Below are 17476 nucleotides of genomic sequence, written 5' to 3'. Positions count from 1 at the left end.
TCTCTTTTTTCCCCGCTAATTTCTTAGTTTCAAGTAGAGAATAAAAGTGAAATGGGTGGAAAACGACATTTGTGCTACAAAACACAAATTTGTTCAAGAGCAGACCATGATTTATTGGCAGTTATTCTGAAACGCGGATGAGTGAATACAATAAAAAGATGTTCGTAAAAAAAAGAAAACAAACAAACAAAACCAAAACAGGAAATCAAGCAAATCTCATCTTTAAATGCATCACTTGAAGGCATTGATCAAAGGGACACCGTGTGCTGGCAGCTCCTGGTGCAGCTGACGGAACAACATGGCACATTTGTTCCTTTCCTGGGTCCTGCCGAGGGTGTGGAACAGCCGGGCTTGGAAGTAGAGAACGTCTCTGAGCTGCTCTTTGCAGTCCACTTTGGCAAAGTAAGTCTTGGCTTCATTTAGATTCAAGATAGCAGATTCCAAAGCTGTGGGAAAAAGGGAGACGTTCATATTTAAGAAAATATCACAGTAACAACTCCAAGGCAGCTCAAGTCTAAGGAGGCCAATTCCAAATTCCTCAGCTTTTCAAAACCATTTGTGTCTTAGCAACGTGGTCTCTCAGCTAGTTTCTATTATTCAGCCTTTGCTGCAAAATATGTGTGTGAAAGTATGCAGATAAACAATGTTTCATTATAAACATCTGTGCAACAACTATTTCCAAATGAATTTTGTATATAATAACCAGGTAACATACTCTGGTGTAGCAGGACTCCAGTACAGACACTGGTTTGCACTTCTGGGCAGTTTCAGAGAGAATTACTCTTCACATTACCTTCAATCTTCTTTTGTGGAGTGTAGGAAGCTGCAGAAGCCACCTGACATTTGGCCACCAAGAACATGGCACAGCCTTTGTCCAGGACAGCTCCGTGGGCCAAGACAGGTTCTATTGCCATGTGCAGGATATTCAGGGCTTGTTCAGGAATGCCAAGGATCAGCTGAAAGAGAAATACCTGTTGGTCTCACACTGGAATCCACTGATAGGAGCAGCTTCTTCAGGGAACACCAACAAAAGCCACGTCTGTTTCTAATAACATGATGTAACACACACAATTTTTTTTCAACTTTTTCCCCACTATCTTCTTTTAAATCAAAACTTGTGAGTAGAAATGAGCTGCTCCCTGAAATGATTGGGAAAGGCTTCTCCACTCAGTCAGTGCTGACAGCCACACCTCTCAGAATAAAGAATATAACTGAACTCATTACCAGCATTATTTTTAATATACAAGCCAACCTATGCTGCTAGAAAGCTAAAATACCAGCATAAAAAAAAAACCAAAAAACCTGAAGACATTAAGACAGGGGAAATTTATGCTGCTTAATTATATACAATAACTATACATTTTAGTGATACACATGAAACTCAACTTTTATTAACTTCCTCGAAAGCTTTTACATTCAGAGTTTGCTTCTTCACAATCAATAATTTAATTCCAGCAAGGTTGTGTTCTTAAATCTCACAGGAGTAAAAACAGCATCCAGATCCCCAGAATAAATGTTGCCCTGCAGCCCTGTGAAAACACAATCAGACCTACCTGGGAGAAAGCCAAGTTGAGCACGGTTTCAGAGGCCAAGTACTGCAGGCTGTACTCCCGAGCGAGGGCCAGAGCCTGCAGCAGCACCGGCAGCGCGATGGTGTGGCACGAGGATCTCCAGTACAGCTCTGCTATGCACAGCAGCACCCTGGCCAAACAGGGAGCAGCAGTTACAAACCTTCAGTCTGGATGAAAAATGTCCCCTTGTTTCCCAGGGAATTATTCCATCCACAATGGTATTGGTTTTATTACTGATTACACTGCTGCATATACAATACATTTAAATTAGACCCTTAAGAGGAGATGCCACAGGCATGCAAAAGATTAAATAGCTCTCTCCAGATTTACACCAAGGAAAAACCACACACACACACATTTCCTATTTATTTTAGGTGCAGTGTTTCCTTCTTCCATGAACCTTCATGGAACTTTACCACCTTTTAGTTTACATTTTAAAAATAACTAGGTTTAAATGGCACAATATTTTGAGGATTCCTCCATACTGCGATTAATAATTGAAATTACTCTGTAATCTCAGAATCACAGCAGGTAATCTGAAGACAAGTGAAGTCTGAACACAGACAAATTGAAATGGCTGATTCTAATCACTGCAAAATGGCTTTAATACTCTGAAAATGAAACATTCTTACCTAATCACCATCTCGGTGTTCTTGATTTTCTGGCAGTGGATCAACAATTTCTGCAGAAGTTTGTGTGCCTCCGACATTTGATTTTGGGCTTTCAATACAATGGCTTTTCTGTCGTGGTAGAAAGAAAACATCTCTACTGTATTTTTGTACTTTGTATAGAATTCTGCTCTTCAAACACAGTGAAACAGGTCTCTATTTTGTGACCTGTGTTTCTTATAACTGCAGACTGGCACCCTGACAAAGTGTACACATGCTGCACACACAGACAGGAGGAAAAACAGATCTCCCTGGTGCCAACTGGACAACTCCCAGGCAGAAAGGATCAAACTCATAAAACAGCTTTAGATAGAAACCAGGGATTGCCAAAACCTAAGGCCAAACAGGCAGCAGAAGGGGGAGGACATGCAAGCTAGACAGCATAAGTAATTATCTGTGAGAAAAACAGGTATGAGGTAAAGCAGCTAAAATTGGCCTGAGCTAACAAGGATATGGAGCAACAGGAAAATGGAGAGCAGGGAAGTCAGGACCAAAAGCACAGCAGCAGGGGATGGGTACAAATGCCCTGAACCAGACACTGAGCAGAGTATTTAAAGATCAGGGATTTCATGATCAGTCCAATTCCAGAAGGACAAGCATCAGGTCCCACAGCTTGAATACTGCTCTTCTGGCTGACTGGCACTGGCTGCTTTTAGGTGTTTTGCCTTTGAAAATCGACAAGAAATTCTTTGAACACTATGTTGGTTTTCATATTCACCAAATACCAAGTTTTAACTGTAACTATTTTTAACATGTCATTCTCATTTAGGAACAAGACCCCATTAAGGTGAGTGAAAAAAAAAATCACATTGTTCCATTTTGGAGATGTAGAAACCAGGCCACAGAGGAATTCACTCAAGGCCTGAGCTCCCTCCCCAGCTATTTGACATAAAAATCTGCTTTGTGCTCAGGTTTGAGTATAGCAGGTTTTGAAGACCTTACCACGACAGATTCACAGCCCTAGAATAACACCAACTTCAGCTATTCCAGTTCTTAAAATGCCCAGAGAAACAACTACAAATTATTATTGCAGGACATGCTCTAAGGGAATAGCCCTATAGGTTAGATAACATGACCTTAACTAGTCCTGGAAAGGGAAAAAAATGTAAGCACATGTGACTGCCATTTTGCTAAATTTTTCGTTATCTGCATGGAACACACCTGCACGTGCATGAAGACCCACGATTTCTTACCTGTATACACCTTCAATGCTATTAAGTGCTGTAATTCCTGCAACAAGAGAATCTGCTACATGGTATCTGCCATCGTTCATGGCTCGCTCAAACTGTATTTTCTGATCAAACAGCATCCAAAGCTAAACAAAGAACATCCAGAAACAAGTTTAAGAAGTTGTGCCTGCTCATTTTCTAATCCCAAATTAGAATTTACTTTTTATTTTCCCCCAGGGGTTTTTTTCTCTAGACACACTAACTCCACTGTCCAATTATTGGATTTACTGAATTACTGCCCTCAACAGAAATGCTCAGGTCTGGATTAATGTTTCAATATCAAAGCTCACCTACTTGACTGCATTTTATGTGAAAAGGCTCATTTGAATCATTACTAATGATTTGAGACTTGCAGACAAGCAGACTTGTTCTGTAGTGAAAAGAGAAAGCTCACACTACATCTAATGGGATCTTGAACACTTCAATGTAAATATTATCTTATAGACTCCTGTGGCAATGTTTCCCAGAGTCACACAAAAATCAGGTTATTAGCCTATTATCTCAGTTATTTCTGGATTGCAATATATCAAAATAAGCAGCACTAATTAAACAGAACTTTGAAGCTTCAAATCAATGCAGAGCATTTAACTGCTCTATGTGCTCATGAAGCAGATGTATATCCCTCTCTTAATGAAATTTCTACTTGAACAGCTTCATCTTAGGAGGTTGTGGTGAGAGAAATGTCCCACCAGTCTGAAAACAACACAGGCAGCTTTTCCATGCTTTTGTAAAAAAGCACAGCTTCCCATGAGGACAAGCCAAGGGAAATGAGAAAATGTATAGCCCAAGGCATCCAGGGGAAAACTCAGGAGCAGTGGGATTCAGATCCTATTGTACAATAGTTACATAACTTACAGGCTGAATGCTAAGTATTCTACCTGTGCATGCTGACTGTTGGGAGGGAATCTCTCCTTTAGGTGTTTCAGTATTTCAGAAGCAGCTGCAAAGTACCCCTGGAAACAGAAGGACACTGATTAATGCACCCTGCTCCCCTCCCTTTCAGCACAACCCTCAGGGAAGGGACTTGCCAAGCAAACACCCTGCATTGTCTCTGCCCCCAGAGCGGGGGTTAAGGGCAGAAAAAACCACAAGTCAAGTCTTGCACCCTCTGTCAGCACCACCCACAGGTCCTCTCAGCAAATGGCACTTGGTGCAGGCAGCCCTGGAGCTCACCTGCTCGGCGTGCAGCTCTGCCAGGTGACACAACACCACGGCGAAGGACTCGGTGTTGTTCTGCTGAACGCCCACGTTCACAGCCTCCAGACTGTTCATGCTCAGCAAGGTCTGGGCTTGCTGAAGTGCCATGGTGCTTGTGCAAGAGAAATACCTTTTAGTTTTCAAGCAGCAAACAACAACCACTTTTAATCTATGGTCTTGTTATGACAATAGTCTACATTTTCTGGTTAAGCCAGGGTCCTGGGGAGAAGGAAAACTTGTAAAATGACTGCTGTCCAGAGACTCTGCACTGTGCAGGCACAGCAAGTACTACAGACTGAAAGCTGCACACAGCCAAAGCACAGAGACACTGAAAGTGGGGGCAGAGGAACAATTTATGATCTATTTGCCACTACTAAATGGAAACTCTATCTCTTCTTCAGTATGAGTTTTAAAGGAACACAAGAGAATGGAAATAACTGCACTCAGCCTGTACTGAATCACAGTCTGATTGCTTTATTTTAGTGCACTGGAGAGACACAGTCACTTGTTACACCTATATAAATGCATTATGTGCTAACAAGTGCAGCAGCTAATCCAGGAGTTCCAAACAAAGCAAATACCTGCGGCCATATAATCTCCAAATGGCTGTTTTCTGTGCTATGCTGATGTCTATGAGCTCTGACAGGCTGTGCTTCCAATGCAACAGATCAGAATCTTTTAAGGCATCCATTAGTTTGTTGGCAGCCTTTCCTGCAAAAGCTCTTTGCTGAACCAAGGACTGTATTCCCAAGGAAGCGAGATACTGGGAAGAAGGAAAAAAAACATACCTCCAGTGTTGGAAGACAACAGAGTACCCCAGGGTTGCAAATTACACTGGAGCAGAGTTCTAAACTACTAAAAAAGAATCCCAAAAAGACAGCACAGACAAAGGAACACTGCTCCAGGCATTTCTTTAAATACTCATGCACACCCACACATATGTGAATGTCATTTTGTTGGATGTGAAAGGTAATTTCCACTCCCCCACACAGAAATCTTCTGGAGGAGGACAGGAGCAGCACCTGGATTTCTGCAGAACTGCTGTGAAAACAGAGCCTTTGCTTTCCTTCCCTTCCCCACAGAGGCCATGTCTGCTCCTATCTTCCAGCAGTTCAGTCCATTTTAGAAAAATTCTCTTAACAAAGGAATTGCAGATTTGGGGAAGACGGAACTAAACATTAACGGACAACAGATCTACCAAAGGGGAGGGCTGCCCTGCAAGATTTCACAGAGCTGTACAAGTAAACATGTGTTCAAAGCCCTGCCAGAGGCATCAGCACTGGGCTTCAGGGAAGGTGGAGGCCTAGGAACCTCCCTTGAGCACCAGATTGTAACAAAATGTGCCTGGGCCAGGAGCCACGGAGAAATTTTCTGCCTGAAAATCAAGCAAGTTAGAAGGAAAACCAGTGAGCCTTGCAATAATGCTCTGGCATTAAAGCAACTGAACTCTGGCTTGTTAATATGAAGGATAAAAGTCATAGAAACAGCTAGATTTTGGAGTGATAAAACATGTTTGTTTAAATCCAGTCACATATTTTGAACAGACAAGGCACAAAACCCCAAACTCTGATCACACACACGCCCATCGCCACATGGGTTTGTCCCAGAATAAAATAAGGATTGATGAAATGGACTCACTGGCAATCCAAAATGTAAGGATTTGTTCACAGAGTGCTCCAGCAGAACACAGCTATCAAATATCTTCTGCTCCAGGATGTACAACCAACTCTAGCAAGGAAAAAGATCAAAATCTCATTGCAAATAACTGATGGCTGCAGCACTTCTAACTTGGCTTGCTGTTACAGAATGCACAAAAAGTCACTGGAAATGCAAACCACTTGAGGATTGATTCTTAGGAAATTACTACTAAATGCTGCACAGCAAAACGTATCAGAAGTGCATCTAGGCTGGGATGCTGGTGTGGCACCAGCCTATACTGTAGGTTCAATGATGCACAAAAATACATGGAACTGTGGAATGCAGCACCTCAAGGGTTTGATACCATTGATGTCAACTCATTATAATGTTAATTACAGGAAAAAAAAGCAGAGAGAAATCCAAGTCCTTCCCTCCCACTTTGCTCGCTCTAAAGGTGGCTCTGAGAATTCAACAGAAAGGAAGGAAGAAGCTTCTGAAATACTTCTTCTTTTTACATCATCTAAGACTCAACTTTGAGCTCACTACTGAGATCTCTGGAACAATTCCTGCTTAAGATACTAACCCTGAGCTGCAACAAACCATCCCATGATCCTGCAGTTTGTTGCCCTGTGTGCCAGGAGTGATGCCACCCCACTGCTGGGCAGCCAAATGCTCTGGGGGAGATGCTGCTGTGAGAGGAGCTCTGCAGCAGTTCCCTGAGCAGGACGACTCAAGGCCCATTTGAACAGAGCTCTTACCAGGCAGTGCTGCAGGCACACGTGGTCGTTGGACTCCTGGGCAATCCTGATGGCTTCCTGAAGTGCCAGTTCAGCCTGCTGGCTATGAGCAGACAGACAGAGAGAGAACAATTACTATTCCTGCAGTGCTTAAGATACAGCATCCTGATCCAGAGGAATATTGATCTGAATTATGCATAATGCACTCAGATCTCTGATTTAACAGCCTGTGTTTTCCTCCTAGCATCAGCAGTGCATTCTGGTTTTCAGGACAGTAAGTCTGACAGCATCTGCAAACCAAAATGCAGCTGTAACCCCTACATGGGCTTTCAAACCCTGTACAGGCCATGGTGCTAAGTTATTGTTTGAACAGGGGCAACATTTAGAATCTGCCTGTGTAGAAATTGTTACTCTCAACTTCACAGTGTCCTTCCCCTCTCCAGTCCTTTCACATCATGCCTCCAGGCAGCAATCAATAAATGCAAACCATAAATGAAGATGGGTAGGCCAGCTTTATCAACAAAATAAATCCCAACCCATGTGACATTTTAAATTTTAAAAGCTTGGATGGCTTTTTTGGTTTAATTATTCTTTTGCCAGATCATCAGGTCTATGTTGACTTGCAGAAAACCAACCACACTTTCTTGAAAATATGGATGAAAATAGGCATTCATGCCCACTGACCCTCCTGAGGTCATGGAAATGTAATTGAATACTTAAAATACCCAGAACACAGACAGATGTCAACTCTTAGATGGCCCAGTGATTATGGAAACCAAAGAAACATCAAAACAAAACCGAACCCAAACAAACCAAGATCGCAAGAGGATCCCAACCCAACCACAGCTGCTGTCAAGTGACAGAAAGCCCCTGAGGGGATTTTCCTTAGTTAGGGGAGGTCTCTGTCAGCACCCTGAGATGCCCCGGGGTGAGTGAGGTCCCTACTAGTGGCCGAAGCGGCAGTGCAGGGCCGCCAGGTTGAGCGCGGCGTAGCGCAGGCTCCGCCCGTAGCCCTCGTCCCCGTTGCTTTTGCTCTCTGCCCCCGTGAGGATCAGCCGGTCGAAGTAGTGCAGGAGGCTGTGTGTGGAACTGAAGACATCTTGCACCCTGAGGCTGTTTAAGTAGCTTAAATAATGCTGGAAAAGGGGAACAAAATCAGCTTTAGTTGTACAGACACTAAACCAGAGTTTTTGTTTATAATTACTAGGTGTTTCTGTCCAAAACATGTAGATAGAAAGGAGATGCTAAAATTATGTATTTTCTCTTTGGCATTGAGACCTGGGCAGGATAATCTTTCATGTTGGGAAGTCCAGCCAGGGACAATGGCAGCCCTTCCAAACAGCAGCAAGGAAAATCCTGTCTGCTCAGCCCAGGGCTGCTGGGAGGAAGAGGTAGAAAGCGAGGCAGGAAGGAGTTGAACTCTGGAAGTTGCTCAAGAAGAAGCTGTTGAGGGACAAAGCAGGAGCTCACACCACAGGTCTGGCCCCTCAGCACAAACTGTCTGTGGCTTTCAGTATAAATTGCAAAGTGAACAACCACCAGCAAAATTAACAAGATATTGCACTTAGTAATGATTTTTAAACTACAGGAGTATGAGGCCTGAAATTACTTAGGAAAATGTGGGCAAATGATATAAGTTTTAGATTTAGTTGAACAAGAATGCACTCAGTCTCACCAAAATTAAGAGGTTTATATCTGTGCATGAAAGGGAAGTACTTTGCTTAATTAAGGTTCCTGTACCTTCAGGAGTTTTAATCTGAATTACTAAACATTTACATGCCACTTGCTCACAGTTTTATCATCTACTTATATTTCAATAGAGAATAAATTACTTCCAAATAATCCTATCCTTGAGATAAGAAATCCTTTTACAATCATTCTGGATGAAGAAAAAATACTTACTGCTTCAGCAAAGTCTGGATTAAATTTTAACAAGTTGTTCAATTCCTTTTGTAAAGATGCTGGAGCAAGAGCCTTTGTCTCATCATTCTTTAGCAAAGAAGCCTGGAATAAAATTTGAACAGTACAAGTAAGAAATGATACTCCATAAGGAGGGTTATAAAAATAAATTGTGGTGCAGGATTGTCAGGTTGTTATCTGCTTGGAGAGGACATTAAAGAAGATTTTGTAGCAGCTCTGTCTATTATGACAGCGGCAGTTCTAGACTACATTATAGTGTTCAATTTCCAGAGATCACAGAGACCAAGTCAAATAAAACCTTATTCAAAGGACTTTTTAAAGGCATTTAAAGAATTCTGGTTAAGTTTCTCTCTGAAGAACTATTGCTCACTGGAATTGCATGTATCTTCTCATACAAAAAAAAAAAAAAAAAAAAAAAAAAAAAAAACTCAGGAAAACAAATTAATAAATCCAGTTTGCTTTGGCAAGCAGTTCAATTAATCTAAAAAATCACAAAAATGTAGCTACTAAAATTAGCATTACTGACTATTGAATTACTGACATTTGTGTCCATGTGAATTCCTGTTCTCTTTTTTATTTACCAGCTGGAATAACCAACAAAACTGCACATTTCACAGAAATGTGAGGCAAGCAGAGCAGAAGGACCTTCTGAGAACCAAATATCAGCATATGGTGACATGTCTGGATAAAACACTCAGAGCCCCAAGTGCTCACACTGAGCAACAACAAGCAAGATTATCAACAAGCCTCTACCAGAGCAGAGCAAACATCTCAGCTGACACTGTGGGTAAAATTCAAGGTGAAATTCATGTTATGGAACATTTCCTCCACTTTAATGAGAATTAACTTACCTGCTGAGAAAGAAAATACTCTGCTTGTTTCTGGGAAAGAGGCCCACTGCAGGCAATCTCTTCTTCCCTGGTAAGAAACACTCAGGTTAGAAACAGGGGCAAGGAAAGGAAACACAGGAACACATTTCATCAGACACCCCCCCACTTTGGCTTCATAAAGTTTTGTGAGACATTACAGCTCAAAGCATGAAAGAACACTGAGAAAACTTAATAAAGAACAAATCTACTCCATCAAAGTCAGCAATCCAAATGATTTCACACAGTTTAGCTTCAACCTGCAGAGTCTACAGTTGAGAGCAACATCACCCTAAATACACCCTAAAAACCCCTAAAGAAATACAGCAGAGAGAAGATTTGGGGCTGACATATTCAAATTACTCTGCTCTGGTTTTTCTGTCTTCTGAAGAGAATCCCAAGGAGATTAATTGGCACTTTGGCCACGTCCATCACAGCTGGAAACAGCTGTTCTGCAAGACATTTACTCTGTGGGAAGCCAGCAAGCCCAGCACACAGCCAGACCCCAAAAGCTGCTGTCTGACTCACCAATTCCTGCACAAGTTTATACAAATCCAGTTTGCAAAGTACATTTTAAATATATGGACACATCAAATTCTTTCAGGATTATTCTTACAATGGAGCATTTCTTCAGCAGGTGAAAACTTCTCAGTGTTTGCTTCTCCTTTTTGAGGTAAACAGACACGAGTTCATTTATTTGGAGAATGGTGAAAAGTAAAACAAAACCATTGAACTTCACTTCTCCTAATTGAGCAATTTTTCCTTGCTGGCAGCAGAAGTGACCTCTCCAACAATCTTAGCATGTGACAACCAGAGGAGTCACACAGCAGTGGGAAATTGTGGGCAGCAGATGCCTTTGGGCTGTGGTTCCCCAAGGGAGGATGAGGATGGGGCAGTGCCACCTTCCCGAGCCACTGACAAATGTCACCACACGGTGGCACCAAGGAAACGAGCGGCCACAAAGCTCAGCCCGGCTGTGGGAGACTTTAAACAAATCAAAGATTAATTTTCTTAAGAGGTGGGAAAGGCTTTAACAGGAATTTATCACCTTAAAGGCCCAGCAAGTTCTTCTTTCTCCATTTTCCCATCCAGCTCCTCTGGATTTGTCAGCTCCATCTCATTCTCATCAGCTCCATCCTTTTTCTCATCCTTCTGGAAGTACTGCTGGAGTGCTGTGTAAAGTTTGTAGACCTGGCTGAAGGAAAGTTTGTTGTATGCCAGGATCATGTGGCGCAGGAACAGACCTGGAGAGGGAAAGGCCTGCAGTGAGCAGGGGCTGGCAGATGCTGCTGCAGACAGGAGACCAAAACCATGGCCAGCAGCTTCCACGGCATCATTTAGTTCCTCATGAAACAGAAACCAATGAGAAATTAAATAGAAATTACTGAGTCTCATCTCGATGATACAACTCAGCGTTGCAGGGTGTAAATCACCCTGCAAGTCTCACTAAAGATAAGTGATAAATTGTTAAAATCAGTAACAGCCTCACAATGTGCAAAACTATCAGTTAAAATGCAACATCTGAGCAAGAGGAATGACATTCTGCAATTTGAAACCTCCCCAGAAAGACAAAGCTGTGTCCTGAGGGAATGACATCAATGACAGATATCACAACAAAACCAGCTTGTGGATAACAATTATTTACCTACTACACTTGTTTTATGAACTTCTGGCTCTGTCCCTGAGAATGAATCTGAAAGGTCATCAAAAAATTGTTCCATGTCTTTCAGTTCTCCTTCTGCCATAAGTTTTAGCCTAAACAGGAGAAGAAAATGTCTTTTTTAGGGTATTAATACAGACAACAAGTGAAAAATGACATGATTTAGGGTATTAATACAGACATCAAATAAAATATTCCCCTGCTTCCTGTATAAATGAGTAAACACAAACAAGTGATAACTAATTTCTTGGACCCCAGGAGGTTTCATACTGAGATAAATAAGATCATATTAAATAGTGGTAACCCTAATAATAATAATATTAATAATAATAATAATCATCATCATCATCATCATAATCAGGTTTGGGCTTTATTTCTTTTTAAATAGGTCTTCATTAAGACAATAATTGGATGAGATGTTTATTCTTAAAACAAATAAGAACTCTTTTCTTTCTTTTTATTTTGGAAGTTTAAAAATTTTACTATTGTAAAAATGTTTTCAAAAATTTAAAATTTTTGTACTGCTCACATTTTTGGAATTGGGAGTTTGCTGTGTAGTGAGTTATTTGATATGACAACAGATCTTCTGTCCCACAGAAACTTTCAATCTGATGACTTCGGTGTTGGTGCCTTTTAGAACAAGTATGAAACCCGTCCAAGTAGAGTTTTGGCCCAAACGTGGCTTTTAGAGCCTGACATTTGCAGCTTTCAGGGCACTTTCCCGCTCTGGAGCGGACACGAACAGCGCAGGGGATCCCTCGGCGGCTCCTCCCCCGCCCCGCCCGCACGGTCCCCGCACCTGATGTGGACGGAGCCGGCCAGGTGCGGGCAGCACTCCTCGATGGCCTTGCGCAGCCGCGACAGCGCCATATCCGGACCCTGCGGAGGACAGCGACATGTCGCGACAGGCCGCGACACAACGGGGCCGCCCTTCCCCCCGGCCCAACCCGAGCCCCAGCCCGGGCCCCGACCTGCAGCAGCGGCAGCAGCAGCCGGTTGAGCCGGCGCCGCTCCAGCAGGCCGAGCTGCGCGCCGGCGCGGCCCAGCTCGCTGAGCAGCACGAGCAGGGCCATCTTGTGCGGGGTGACCCAGTCGCGGACGCCGAACACGTTCGCGTGCACGACGCCGTTCGTCAGCATCGGGTTGAAGTACAGGCTCTCGTGCACGCTCGCCATGGCGGCGCCGGGGTCCGCCCGTCGCCCGGGAAACCGCGCGCGCCCCCGCCCCGCCGGCCAATCGCCGTCCCCGCCGCCGGCGCGCGCGCCGCGCCGTAGCCAATCGGAGGAGGGGATGTGCGCCGCCACGGCCGGGCCGCCGCGACGAGACGGGCGCGAGAGAGACGTTCCGGGGAGAGAAGGGTCCGCGCTGTGGCGGGGCTACTCCCCCGAGCTGTCCTGCAGGGCAGCCAGGCCGCGGCTGCAGACAGCGAGGGGATGGTCTGGGCTTGGGCCGCTGCAGCCCGGAGGAGTTATCTGCTAGATAAGGGAACAGACATTTTCTCTCTGTGCTGACACTGCTGAGGCACCGCAAACCCTGGGGTCAGTTCTGGGCCCCTCATGCCGAGCAAGAACCTGAGGGGCTGGAGCGGGTCCAGGGCAGGGAACGGAGCTGGGGAAGGGCCTGGAGCCCCAGGAGGGGCTGAGGGAGCTGGAAAGGGGCTGAGCCTGGAGAAAAGGAAGATCAGGGGGGCCTTTGGCTCTGCACAACTCCTGCCAGGAGGGGACAGCCGGGGGGATCGGGCTCTGCTCCAGGGAACAGGGACAGGAGGGGGAACGGCCACAGGCTGGGCCAGGACAAGGGCAGGGCTGACATCAGGACAAATCTCTTCACTGAAAGAGTGGTGAAGCATTGGAAGGGGCTGACCAGGGAAGTGGTGGAGTCATCATGCCTGGAAGTGTCCAAAAAACAAGTAGACGTGGCTCTTTGCAATGGGGTTTGGTGACTGGTCACAGGTTGGACTTGATGATCTTGGAAGTCTTTTCTAATTTTAATGATTCTGTGACTAACAGAGCTGGCCACACTTGTACCAGGTGAGGTACAGGTGGCCAGGGGCAGTGGCTTGGTGGGGTTACTGATTTTGGGAGCTCTCTAAACAGACATAGAGTCTGTTTTTAAAAGGAGATGTTGTTTATTCTGCACAGGCTGCAAGGTGGAGGTTTCCACAAGTCAAGCAGCCCAAGGGGTAAGAAGTTTCATCTTTTATACTGTAAAATTTAGTTGAATCCACCTATCTAATACATTTTCTCTGTGCTCTGACACAAGCATTTCCATGTTACAGAGACCACCACAGAGTGAATTCACTTCCCTCTGGATTTCCTGCAAGTTAATTGTGATGGCATAAAGGTGTTTCCACGTGTAAGTTTTTATTTTCTCAATAACTCGTTAAAGTACTTCATTAAGGCATCATATTCCCAAAGAAAATACTCCAATTATTATAATAGTTCTCATTTTTGTAAGTGAGAGCAAAACAAAACTCAATATTATTATACATCTGCATGTCCCTGGGGGTTTCCATTGCGCTGCTCCTGATTCATGCCTGGGGGTGGTGAGAGGAGGAGGAGGAGGCAAATCAAGTGGGGGGGTAATTTTCTAGGATACATTTGCATTTAAGAAACTTAACATTGTAGCTTGCTGCTGCTGCTGGCGTAATTAATGATCGTTTCCTCGCCTTCAATGAACTCATTGAGCTGTGTCTGAAGGCAGATCCCAGGCAGTGACAGCAGCTATTATGTTTTAAAGGTCAATTTGCTGACATTTCCTGAAAATAAAGCCTGGTGGCCTGGGCGGAAACAGGAGCTGGTGGCGTGGCAGGGCAGGGAGGGGAGGGGTCGAGATAAAGGCCGGGCTGTGCAAGGGCTGGGAGGGAAGAGGAAATGACAAACAGCTGGTTCTGATGTTTCTGTGCAACTCTGGAGCCAGAGTGCGAGCTCTGCTGACAATTCTTCAGTGCGTGGTGCAGAGAGAACATTTAGAATGCACTTGTAAAGGATATTTAAATCAGCTCTCATGCCTGAAACCCAGCAGTGAGAGCTTTGATTGTATTAAATCCAAGATTAGGTAACCCAGTTGAAAAAGTCATCTTTTATCTCCCCTGCAATAGGCTGTGCCCAGCAGTGAGGCCAAAGGGGGCAGCAGGATGATCTGGGGGATGGAGCATCCCATGAGGAAGGGCTGAGAGAACTGGGGTGGTGCAGCCTGGAAAAGAGAAGTTTTGGGGTGACCTCATTGTGGCCTTCCAGTGCCTGAAGGGGCCAACAAGAAGGATGGAGAGAGACTGTTCACGAGGGCCTGGAGTGACAGGACACTGGGAATGGCTTCCACTGGCAGAGGGCAGGGTTGGATGGGATTTTGGTAAGAAATTCTTCCCTGTGAGGGAGGTGAGGCCCTGGCACACGGTGCCCAGAGCAGCTGTGGCACCTGGAAGTGTCCAAGGCCAGGCTGGACAGGGCTTGGAGTAATCTGGGATAGGGGAAATTGTCCCTGGCAGTGGCAGGGGATTGGACATAAATGATTTTTAGGGTCCCTTCCAGCCCAAACCATTCCAATTCTGTGATTCCCTGATCCTTCCCACAGCCATTAATATCCAACCTGGAATCCCCAGATAAAGCCCAGCGATTAAATTTGTGCTTTTTTAACTTTACAATTAAATTTTGCAAATTGTTAAATTAAAACCAAATTAATATTCCTGGGAAGAATCCCTTCCCTCCCTCTGGCTCTGGTGCTGCGTAAAACCTTGGGGGATTACAGAGCTGCAGCCAGTCGTTGTCACTTGTTATTTGGTGGCAGAAGGAAATGGGACATCTCTCAGTAATAGATTTAAATCTTTTAATGCTGCTTTGGCACAGTCCTGGAGGCTCAGCGAGGGCAAGGCTTTTATTAATAGAACCTCTTGCAATGCTCCTTTTCGCCCACGGAGTAGCTGGCACAGTTCAAGAGGCTCCTTTCAAACCCTCAGCGTGGTTACAGTCTGGGCACACTGATGCAGGAAAAGTCATCTCCAATCACATGTTAAGGACATGATTCATCCAGATCTGCCCAAATTAAGGCAGGAGTGGCAAGTGCAGCTGCCAGCACTGTCACCAGATCTCAGCTCTGTCAGGCCCACGTTACTCCTAAAACATCTGTGTTTGGGAGGATTTCTTGTTAGCAAATCCTTAACAGAGAAAAAGGGAAAATGTTGGGTTTTGCTTGGTTTGGGACAGCTTTTACCCCATTACAGTGACTGCATGGGGATTTCTCATGTTTTAATGTAATATCATTAACAAAAATATGTGTATAACTTGGTGCTTCAAGAGTGACACTGAGTTGACTGAGTTTAAATGACATAGAACTTCTTAAAAACCAAACTGTACTGATATTTTTAAGGTGTCTTAAAGCAGTCCCTTGCATGAGAAATGTGAGGAATGTGCCATTGCAAGCTCCAATGTTGTATTCACAAGGCTTTTCTATTTTTTCTGTCACTTTGACTAAAATGGCAAGCTATTACTGGGGGGGGAAATGACATTTTTTGTTAAGTCATGTGTACAAGTTCAGAGCATATCTAAAGCTTGTCAAGGAGCATAAGCATTTCTGAAAAAAGGTGACCTGGTTTTGAATTAAAATAGAGTGTCAGGGCAAATCCAGAATTTGGGCATTGTGCACTATCTGCTCTTACTCCTGAAGCTGCCAGGACTGTGCCATTCACATGGCAATTACAAACAATATTTTTCTCTTTTTTACCCACTTCTTGTATCTCATTTTCTCCAAAAATAGATCCTTCCTGCAGAAATTAGCAGATTTCATCCAACCCTTTGTAGGGGTAAATTTGATTTGTGCTCTGTGTTTATTTTCAGCCACTTTTGTCTGTTCCTCTTTTTGGCAAAGCCCTGCCTGGTTCTTGGCCCTGTGTGCTCTTACATAAAGCTTTCCTGAAGCCTTGGTCAGGTTTGTACTGCTGGGTTTTCTTTAATGTAATCTTCTGGTTAAAAGCTTTCAGTTCTTGCATTCTGTGATTTTTTATATATATATATATATATATATATATATATATATATATATATATATATATATATATATATATATATATATCCCACTCACAGCCTAGAGAAAATAATAATGGCATCTAGGAGCTCGCTGGAAGTGGATTTTTAAATAATAAATCTTTTCTCAAGTTTAATGGTTCTCGCCAAAGGGTTTGGTAGAATAAAACTGAAAGAGGGTGGATTTGGATTCGGTGTTAGGGGGAAAGTCTTTACTCAGAAAGTAGGCACAGGGTACCCAGTGAAGCTGTGGCTGTCCCTGGATCCCTGGCGGTGCCCAAGGGCAGGACAGGGCTTGGGACAGCCTGGGACAGTGGGAGGTGTCCCTGCCATGGCAGGGGTGGCACTGGAGGGCTCCACAGAGTGAGAATCCACGGCCTCTCTGGGCAGCTCCAGTGCTCTGCCACCCTCCATGGAAAGCAGCTCTTCCTCATGCTGAGATGGAACTTCTTGTGTTTTCATTTATGGCCATTCCTCTTCATCCTGTCACTGGGCACCACCAAAAAGAGCCTGGCACCATCCCGCTGGCACCCCTTGGAGGTGTTGGCATGTACTGATGAGATCCCCTCTCAGTCTCCTCTCCTGCACACAGCTCCCACAGCCTCTCCTTGTAGGAGAGATGCTCCAGAGCCGTCACTGTGTCCGTGCCTTCCGCTGGGCTCTGTCCTGGAGCCCCTTCCCTCCTGTCCTGAGAGCTGCACACAGCGCTCCAGATGTGCCCGGGCAGAGTGGAGGGGCAGCAGCACCTCGGAGCCACCATCGGTGCCACTATCAGTGACTGCATGGGTGCCACCCTCGGGTCCCACCAGTGCCACCCTCGGTGCCCCCGCGTGTCCCGGCCCCGCTCGGGGCATTTCCGCGCCCCCTCGGCCCCGCCGTGTCCTCTGCTCCCATTGGTCGCTCCCTCTCGCCGTTGGGGCGCAGCAGCCAATAGGCGCGCGGCGCGGCGGCGCGGCAGCCAATGGCGTGCGG

At 44.8% G+C, this 17476-nt stretch overlaps 1 protein-coding gene and 1 long non-coding RNA gene across 3 annotated transcripts; one reads left to right on the top strand and one right to left on the bottom strand.

The window, feature by feature from the left end:
* Nucleotides 1-88: 88 nt before the first annotated feature.
* ANAPC5 (anaphase promoting complex subunit 5) lies at nucleotides 89-12707 on the bottom strand. The gene is made up of 17 exons (XM_059863724.1): nucleotides 12458-12707; nucleotides 12286-12365; nucleotides 11472-11581; nucleotides 10875-11070; nucleotides 9812-9878; nucleotides 8943-9044; nucleotides 7986-8176; nucleotides 7062-7143; nucleotides 6304-6393; nucleotides 5247-5428; nucleotides 4642-4777; nucleotides 4347-4421; nucleotides 3433-3554; nucleotides 2204-2311; nucleotides 1554-1701; nucleotides 794-956; nucleotides 89-446 (listed from the first exon to the last, which is right to left on the bottom strand). The coding sequence occupies exons 1-17, from the start codon at nucleotides 12659-12661 to the stop codon at nucleotides 232-234; spliced, it is 2271 nt and encodes a 756-aa protein (XP_059719707.1). The 5' UTR covers nucleotides 12662-12707; the 3' UTR covers nucleotides 89-231.
* A 22-nt stretch (nucleotides 12708-12729) lies between these two features.
* LOC132336327 (uncharacterized) lies at nucleotides 12730-16470 on the top strand. 2 transcript variants are annotated; one of them, XR_009488851.1, is made up of 4 exons: nucleotides 12730-13024; nucleotides 13628-13668; nucleotides 13765-13841; nucleotides 16319-16470. It is a non-coding gene; the product is annotated as an uncharacterized LOC132336327 (long non-coding RNA). The 2 variants fall into 2 exon arrangements; XR_009488850.1 differs by lacking the exon at nucleotides 16319-16470 and adding an exon at nucleotides 14587-14670.
* The last annotated feature ends 1006 nt before the right edge of the window (nucleotides 16471-17476 follow it).

The sequence above is a fragment of the Haemorhous mexicanus genome, chromosome 19 (genome assembly GCF_027477595.1).
Source record: "Haemorhous mexicanus isolate bHaeMex1 chromosome 19, bHaeMex1.pri, whole genome shotgun sequence".
Classification (NCBI taxonomy): Eukaryota; Metazoa; Chordata; class Aves; order Passeriformes; family Fringillidae; genus Haemorhous; species Haemorhous mexicanus.
Note: the sequence above shows the minus strand (reverse complement) of the source record. Positions and strands in the feature narration are given on the sequence as shown.